General features: G+C 31.3%; 1 protein-coding gene across 1 annotated transcript; it reads left to right on the top strand.

Annotated features, from left to right (window-relative positions):
• The first annotated feature begins 3,855 nt into the window (after nt 1-3,855).
• Nucleotides 3,856-5,550, top strand: LOC136776179 (uncharacterized). The gene has a single exon (XM_066731559.1). The coding sequence runs from the start codon at nt 3,856-3,858 to the stop codon at nt 5,548-5,550; it is 1,695 nt and encodes a 564-aa protein (XP_066587656.1).
• Nucleotides 5,551-9,926: the final 4,376 nt, after the last annotated feature.

The following is a 9,926-nucleotide window of genomic DNA, read 5'->3' as shown; positions in this document are numbered from 1 at the left end:
GCTGGATAAATGTGTTGAAACTAATAGTCTTTATCTTACATTAGAAGTATCTGGATAGCACATTGTCTCGCTATCTGTATGTTCAGGAGATATTTTTAAATGCTTTTTCAACTTAGCCAAAAATTTTGCTCGATGACCAATAGATGGGATTAACCCAATTATATACTTTCTGTTAATAAAGCTACTGATTCGTTATCGATTTGATTATCTGTAATGAATATATTTAAATAAACGAATGTTCTTGACTACACCTGTACTAGTAATGCAGATATTGTGCCGTTACATCAATTTTCGTATATCTGTGAACACTTGTACAATATACACGTAAGCATGATGTTACAAATTCTAATTATTATAGTGTCATGTGTGCGCACACATATACGAAATATTGACGTACCTATACAGAAGTTCGATCAGTAATATGCTTTATAAGAAAATATATTTTATAAATGAAATAAAAACTATTTATAAATAAAAGAAGTATTTTGCCAGCTCCAATATAAAATGCTGATGGCTGAAGTTTTTTTTTGTTTCTATTTTATTGCATTAGAACTCATTAAGGGTTATTAGCATTACAATATATACAATGTGTTATAAGTAATATGATACATAAATTGAAAAGGACTAAATTAAAATTATCTATGGGATTCTATAATTAAATAATTCTAAATTAACCTACTTATTTTAATTTTAGTAGTAGAGCAAATGTTATCAGCAGAACTCTGTAGGTGATGGCTGAAGTTATTTCGAAAAACTTTTACTTGCACGTGTGAACCTTGCGATTAAAACAGCATGCATTGATAGGTGGTTAAAATACTATATTATTTGTAAAAAACGTTAAAATAGTACTTACTCTTATACACATCAATATATTCCTGCATTCCCCAGTCATGTAGTAGGTTTATAGTATAATCATCACACATATTTTAATTCTACTGAAGAATTCAGAAGAAACAATGAGCCGGTCTTCGCAGCACTGGATCACAGTATCGGTATGGTTATAAAAATGGCGGAGCACGAGAGACGCACGCATAAGGAAAGCACGGGCAGGCAAGCCAAATTAACAAAAACGTTCATAAGAGGGGGAGAGGGGGGGTCGGCTATGTTTTCGTATTGCAGAGCATCGAAACAACAACAAGTAACAGACAGCAATCCTGTGATGTTTATTTACTCTTAACATAAAATAATTAGTTTCAACATTACTTTTAATATAATTGTGATTATATTTATCACTTGTAAATAAATAATTATTGGGAAGTAATACTTACTGATTACTTGAAATAATTTAGAAGAATATATATCTACTATTCTAAATATGACTATAATATACGTCTTGTAACGTCGAATTATGCATTTGCGTCAATATATTTTGTATTGTAGATTATTTTTTATTTAATTATGTTAAGTAAATCAAATTTGTTACGGTAATTATCTCTTTTCATTCAACTAAAGAAATACATATAATCCAGTAAATAACGTAATTAGTAATAATAAATAATTATTTGCTGGAAATAACTAAATATTTCAGTTGAATGAATTAAATATACATTGTTAATAAGTAAAAAATTATTAGTAGGTAAAAAATATTGATTTTACTCCAAAAACTATTTAGTTGTACCAAAGATGATTTTATCGTTTCAAAAAAATGATTGCTAATAATTTACTTATTTGCTTCAATATAATATCGATTTAATCTTCGCCAAATATTTTATAGTTTCATTCAAATAAATTTGTTTTCTATAAAATCAATTTATTTGAAGAAACTAATTTTTTTTTCAGTGTAAACTCAACTAACCTTAAAGGGACATTACACTTTCTTGAATCGAAAAAATCGATTTTTTAAAAAGAATCTTACTGGAAAGTTTCATATTTTAAGAATATTTGCTCAAAATTTCAGAAGAAAATTCGAAATACTTTCGAAGTTATAGACGTTTGTATCGTCACGTATAAAGTAGGACAAGGCGACTATCAAAAATTTAAACGCGTTTATCTCATAACTGCATTTTTGCAATCGGCGTACATGATAACTCAAAAACTGTTTCACCGATTTGTCTCAAATTTTAATTTTCTTCTACACAATAATAGCTCTAGCGTAAACCCACATAAATAATAATTGGTACACTTTTCCCCTGCTTTCAACGATTTTCTTACGAGAAAAAGAAAATGCAATTTTTGAGATCATCGAATTTTGATGTCCACCATTTCGTGAATTTATGCTCAAACAAAATAATCGAGGTTTGCGCGCTGTAGACACACTTATGCTTTATTTAAAAATATTTTTCTTATTAAGTTTGGACGTTCTATTAGGCCGCAATCGTGTGCGCCAACCGATGCCGATTTTCAAAACATTTTCGACGAGTTTGCAAGAAACCCCCAATAACATTTCTAAAATGATTTGATTCATTTTTCTTCTATTGAAATATTTAAAATACATATCGCAAAAATTACGAATCCAATAAATGTTTTCTTATTGGTTTATCGAGTCCCTAAAAATGATTGAAATTGTCGACAAAGAAATTATAATGTCCCTTTAAAATTTCGATGGGTTATTACCTTTACATATATCATAATAATAGACGAATACGTCGTAGATTTTAAGATAAATAAACAAACCTATATAGAATAGCTTGCCGGTTAGCCGAGTGTACAAAATGTCGTACAGCTGGACGTGAAATTGACAAGGGTTACAGGCTCGAGCCTCAATGCGGAAAAAACATTTCGTGCAGTAAAATTAATTATTAAATGTTAGTCGATAATATTGTAATAAGTGTACAGGGCATATCAGCAATGATGCATGTAATTTTAACCACGTACTTTTGAAGATAAACCGAGCTGAAAAGGCCTGTAGCATTTTGCCCGCAAAGGCATCGTTAGCGAGATAATTCATTTTTAAAACGAGGAATCAGGGCTTGGATACAGCGGAGTAATTACTTTGCTTTCAATTTTATTGAAAATTCTCTTTCAATAAACAAGTGAAGCTCGTTCTTTTCACGGTTATGTGCCTCCAAACACATTTGTGAATCTATAATGATTATAAATATTACCTTGTAACGTCTTACTTTCTTGATCGAGGTGCGAAATTAAATCTCTTTTATACATATTTTTAAGGTGATCTTTATAAGCGTCTATTAAGCTAAAATTTCTAGACAACAATACGGCGTTATTTGTAGATTTTTTAAAGTCATCTTTTCAGTGACGCGCCGTATGAACTACTCTATTTAATAAGATAGTCAAAAAATAATTAATATATTAAAAAAGCAAATATATACGATTTATTTTGTCGGTGATTGTGAAAATCTTATTGTATTATCAGATCTCACGAAAAACAAGCTTCGCCTGTAAAAAAGGGCCGCCTGTAAATAAATCGTCTACCGTAAATAATATAGTAAAATAAAATGTTCCAATTATAAAAAGTAATGAAAACTAAATGTTAGACATTCATATTTTTATCGTGGCAAAAGTTAAAATGTCATAAACAAAATAGTAATAAAAAAGTTACTTGTGTGAGGCTCTTAATGTTTATATACGTAAGTCGCTACCTAACAATAGGATATTCTGGTATAAGAGTACGCATCTGATAAGAGTACGCAATGCCCTATCTAGCAAATTATGTGTAAGTTCACATTTTTCATTGCATTTTCTTAAAATCTTTCATTGTTTGTTAATTAATACTCCTTTTAAATACGGTTTAAAAAAAAAACGAACTTTACAACAGTTGAGATCAGCAAGTTTTAGATAAGAAACCATGTTTATATTTATTTATATTTCCATTAGATCTTAATAAATATTATTTTTTCTTAAAGTTGAGCATTCGTGTAAGAGTTCGCACAAACCTTGTGTATAAGAGTACGCACAATGTCTCGGCGGCAGAGGACAACCAATCGGCAACTGTGCTCCATGCAGGTATTAGAAGAAGCTCGCAAAAGAATTAATAATGGAGAGTCAATTAGAGGAGTTGCTCGTTCATTTAATATGAATGAAGCTACATTACGTAAAAGATTAAAAAAAGATGTACCAGTTAAAAGCTTGGGCAGATATACTTTAACATTTACACCTGAAATGGAAGAAGAACTATGCAGCTATATTAAAAAAATAGATAATATGTACTATGGATTAACTTGCAAAGGATTAAGAGAATTAGCATATCAGTTCGCTGAAGCAAATGAATTAGAAACACGCTTTAATAAAGAAAAGCGGATAGCTGGTACAGAATGGCTTCGCGGATTTCTAAAAAGGCATCCAACGATTAGCTTACGACAGCCAACATCAACTAGTATAGCTCGTGCAATTGGGTTTAATAAACCACAATGTGATAGATTTTTTGAGAATTTGTCACAATTATTGAAAAAGTATAATTTTTCTGCAGATTCTATTTATAATATGGACGAAACCGGCATTTCCACCGTACCCAATAAACCACCAAAAGTATTGTCTACAAAAGGGAAACGGTGTGTTAATAAAATTTCGAGTGCTGAGAGAGGAATCAATGTCACTCTTGTTTGTGCAATGAGTGCAAGTGGTAATTTTATCCCACCTGCATTTATATTTCCAAGGAAACGGATGAAACCCGAACTGTTAGATGGAGCACCAATATGTTCATTAGGAATGGTATCTGATTCAAGTTACATGAACAGTGAACTTTTTGTGGATAGGCTCTCTCATTTTAAAAATTATGCTCGGTCTACTCATAACCATCCAATACTTCTTATATTAGACAATCATGGTTCGCATATCTCGTTAAAAGCAATAAATTTTTTCCGTGAGAACAATATTCATGTTTTGACTTTACCAACTCATAGCAGTCATAAGACTCAACCTTTGGACCGTTGTTTTTTTAATAGCTTAAAGAAGTTTTACGCTTCAGAATGTAAAATATGGATGAGAAATCATCCTAGGCGTGCAATTACTTGCTATCAAATTGCATCCATTTTAATGCCTGCTTATTTAAAATCTGCTACTCCTAGAAATGCAATTGAGGGATTTAAAGTGACAGGAATTTATCCATATAACCCATATATTTTCACGGAAGATTTTCTTTCTAGTGTAGTCACCAATAGACCCCTTTCTCATAATTTAAAAAATGAAAGCATTCAGACAAATATAATTAATCATTCTTCTACCTCCACCACAGAAAATTCAGCACCATTAAAATCAGTTTTTCAAGTGGCACCATTGCCTACTGCACAGAGTTCTCAGGAGACAATGACTACTAGGAGAAAACGAAAATCCGATATAATTAGCAGTTCCCCTTTCAAAAAACAACTTGAAGAAGAAATTAAAAACAGTTCTCAAAATTTAAAAACCAATAGAAGAAAAAGAAAATATGATAAAATTAGCAATTCTCCTATTAATAAACCAGCTGAAGAAGAGATTAAATCAAAACTACGCAAACCGAATCATACTAAGCGTAAGCAAAAAGAACAAAGATTTAAAAAAATGTATGGATCTGCCCTGGATGCAAACAAGCATACAAAGAGCCGATTGTTGTTGACTGGATTCAATGTGGTGAGTGCAAATTGTGGTGGAACGAAAAGTGCACAAATTATTTAAATATTGGAAATTTTCAATGTCAATTATGCGTTAAATGACATAATTTAATTAGTTGCGTACTCTTACAGACCTCTATGCGTACTGTTATCCAACCGTAAGGGAAAGAGTACGCAAGTGTCTCTATCTCATTTTTTGTTTATTTTCAAAAAGTTCAATCAAGTTAATTCAATGTTTTTTTATAAATTTACATATTATAATAAATGCTTCAACGAATAAATCTTTAACTTATTGTTTAAATTTTATTGTTTATTGTGTAGCGTATATTAAATATTAATTGCGTACTTCTATACCAGCCTACCCTACAAACATTGCATCCCATAATTTCAAAATGTGGCTGCTTAAAGTGGTTCGAGCGCGACTCTCTAGTCAATTAGACTTTTTGGTAGTTACAAAATTGAAAGTAGTACTTTACTTATTCTGGTTATGATAGAAAATCAATTTGTAGAAAATAAATAATTTAAGTGTTATTTTTATTCATTTTAAATAATCTTTTTGAAACAATTATATTAAAAGAAATATTCATACGACTTGAGTAGTTGCCACATTTCCATGCAGAATTTAGACAAGTACGAGATTTTAAATTTTTCACAAGTAATAATAGGAGATTATTATCGGTAATATACAAATTTTCGGTGATTAAAAAATTGCTTATAATTTAAAATATATTACTACAGTTTTATATTGCTTTGTGAAATCATTGCAATACGGAACATTTTAAATTTCTTTAAAATGTGTTGATCGCCCATTAGGCTACATGTTAAAAGTGCCAATTTCAAATAATTATTTCTTACTTATATCATCGGTAACACATCATTCCAAATTTTAGTAGATTAATCCTCTATGCCTAAATAACGTTTCTTTAAAAATTTAAATAATTCTGAAGAAATTTCATTGGCGCTCGGACCATCTTAACCCGTCAATGGGCGCGCGTGATGTCCTCAGCACCCCAAGAATAGAAATCTATCGGTAACTTAGCGGAAAATTTGTGCAGTCAATTATAAGTATTATAATAGAAATAACTTAAAGAAATGCAACTGCTATTGTATACCAAAGGGCACGCCCCATTGATGATATTATTGAAAAATATATTGGAATTCGTAAATATTTTATGTCAAATAATGAAAAATAAATGAGGGGCCCATGGCACCCCACACGCCTATCTACGTAAAAGAAAAATCACGCGTCTATTCGGGTTAATGCCATTGCATACCACGGGCCTGTGGCAAGTAACTTTTTTGTGTTATTATTATTATTTTACAAAATATCTAATTTTCTTGCTGCAAAAATATATACTTACCTAACAATTGGATTTCATTAATTTTTTTAATTGGAATATTTTATTTTAGTATATTATTTCGGCTAGATGATTTATGTACTGCCGCCTTTTTTACAGATGAAGCTTGTTCTTTGTGGGATCTTATAACGTTTTGTAAGAATATAGGAATTAAAACTAAACAATTGTTTTAACTAATTCAATCTAACAAAATATTTTCCAATGTTCTCATCATTCCATAATGTAAAGCTTCAATTCAAGATATTAATTTATTAATCTATTCAATAAAATACAAAATATTACAATGATGGATTGTTATCGTAATTACACTTTTAGAGGCTTTAAACATAGTATTCAATGATTGTTGAATTATATTTCCAACATTTTATACCCAAAATCACCTTAAAGCTCTTCGCTTTCAAAAATTTGCTTCTAAATTTACCTCTAAATCCACCTTTTTCTTAGGTTTTACTCTTACTATATCAATTTTTTATTATGGCTCTTTCTCAGGCAAACTAGTACCATTTATATATTCTTTTGATTAATATAAACTGTAAAATATATACCAGTTAATGCAATAGAAGCCTATGTTTTTTAGGTATCATGAGAAACGGTTGTGTCTCGACGGCAAGTATATATAAAAGTAGATAATGACATGTCCACACCGCCGAGCACTACCGTGTAACTTATACAGCAAGTTTGGCAATCTCAATTTTTAAACCAATTTATTTCAATGAATGATCACTTGTCATGGCTTAAATCAAACTTTTCTTAAAATAGTTTTGAACAAGCTATCATTTGAGCCCGCGAACATCAAAATCGGTTCACGCAATCCAGAGATCTCACTCTGTTAGCTATATACCCATAAAAAACAGACTTCGCCTGTGAAAAAAGGCGGCAAGTACATAAACTATCTAGCATAAATAATATAGTAAAATTATCCAATTAAAAAAAGTAGTGAAATCCAAATATTAGGCAAGTGTATTTTTTCACCTTAGCAAAAGTTAAATTTTTGAAAAAAAAAGGAACAAAAAAGTTACTTGCCGGGCCCGTAATGTCCATGCACAGTGGGAAATTGAATCGTGTGTGAGATGCAGCTATAGCGTAGTACAGCAAATTTCATGTTAAAATGCAGAGTGAAGTTAGCCGAACTACAGGCGATTCTATTTCTCACTGTGCATGGACATTACGGAACCAGCAAGTAACTTTTTTGTTCCTTTTTTTTTTCAAAAATGTAACTTTTGCTAAGATGAAAAAATACACTTGCCTAATATTTGGATTTCACTACTTTTTTTAATTGGATAATTTTACTATATTATTTATGCTAGATGGTTTATGTACTTGCCGCCTTTTTTTACAGGCGAAGTCTGTTTTTTGTGGGATAGATAATATATGAAAATAAATAAATAAATTGTGATCGATTTTTTGTATTTTCAAATAATAATATCGCATAATTAAAAGAGGTAGTGCAAAAGTGGATGAGCTAGTCTAAAGGATCGATATCGCAATTTTGGCAAATCATCGAATAGTTCCTCCCGATCTTTCTCCGTTAATTTTTACAATTTCTGAGAAATAAGCATATCTACGTGTAGCCCTAAATGTCTACTTTCTACGATGTCTAAACAACTTTTTTCGATAAAAGCAATTTTTCCGGCTTAAAAAGGCACTTCACGCGCCGTGTACCCGTACCTTAATGTTCGTACGGAAGGAGAAAATAAAAATTAGCAAACGATGCTTATTTCTCAGAAATTGTAAAAATTAAAGGAAAAAGATCGGGAGGAACTATTCGATGACTTGCCAAAATTGCGATATCGATCCATTAGACTAGCTTATCCACTTTTGCACTAACACTTTTAATTATGCGATACTATTATTTGAAAATGTAAAAAATCGATCACAATTTGTTTATTTATTTTCATATATTATCTATTATAAATATCGACTTAATCTCTGTCATCCACGTGCTTTTACTTGTTAAGAACGATTAATCGTTTTTCTATTTATGAGGTATTTTAAATTAAATAGATTGCAATAGGAATGACATATTAAATACCAAATACGATTCTTAGGTTACTTATTTTTAATTCTGCAGCATTCAAAAATGTTCTCCGCAATGTTAGAGTCACTTTTTGAAGCTACAGCTGTTAAAGTCATTAATGTTTAGAAATATGCAAAAAAAATATTTTGTTTTATTATGAAAAGACATACGAAGTAAATCAATTTAAGATTATAATTAATACTTTCTTTTGGAAATTAAACTTAATAGAGAAAGGTTCCATCGCTTTAATAAGCGACTTATGATTTTGCTTCTAAGCTGCCAAATAAGTGCCATAGCGTAGATGGTAAGGCGACTGCCTGCTGTTATCGCGGGCTCGGGTTCGATTCCCGAAGATTCGTGCAATTTTTTAAAATTTTGTTTTCATAATGATTTTTTTTTATTACCATTAATACTAGATTAAATAATAAATTAAGAAAATGAAATATTTTTAACAATAATACGTAACATCAGTTTCAACAAAATTGATCAATGTTACGTTTAATCATCGCATTTCCTTATTTATTATAAAATCTAATAAGTTAATGGCTGCTTATAAATATTATTTTAATATTCATTTAACGTGGCCAGCTTTTTTATCATAGCTGCCAGAAAAGACATTTCTTAATTTGCTTCGGCTAGCACGGCTTTGCTCGTTGGCTAAACGAACGAAGATCGAGTGCGAGAAAGAGAGGTCCGATGAAAGTATACGGCTCTCTTTCGTACTTACGTTCAACGAAGCTTGCCGAAGTCAAGCGACGGAAGCCGAGACACGTATGCATCGCTGTGATGGTATATGTGATCAGCGAGAGGGGCACGAGTGGGGATGTCTCACGCATGCCAGAATTTCTAGAAGGCTTTGGGAGTCGTAGTGAGCCTATGGTTGCATAGTGGGGGGAACGAATACCCGCTTTCTATCATCACTGGTATGCATCGCTGTAATGGTATATGTGATCAGCGAGAAGGGACACGAGTGGGGATGTCTCACGCATGCCAGAATTTCCAGAAGGCTTTCGGAGTCGTAGTGAGCCTATGGTTGCATAGTGGGGGGAACGAATACCCGCTTTC

This window comes from Prorops nasuta, unplaced genomic scaffold, assembly GCF_024137725.1.
Source record: "Prorops nasuta isolate Cenicafe-Biocafe unplaced genomic scaffold, Cenicafe_Pnas_1.2 PNAS00009, whole genome shotgun sequence".
Taxonomy (NCBI): domain Eukaryota; kingdom Metazoa; phylum Arthropoda; class Insecta; order Hymenoptera; family Bethylidae; genus Prorops; species Prorops nasuta.
The sequence above is the reverse complement of the archived record's forward strand: the minus strand, read 5'-3'. Positions and strand labels throughout refer to the sequence as shown.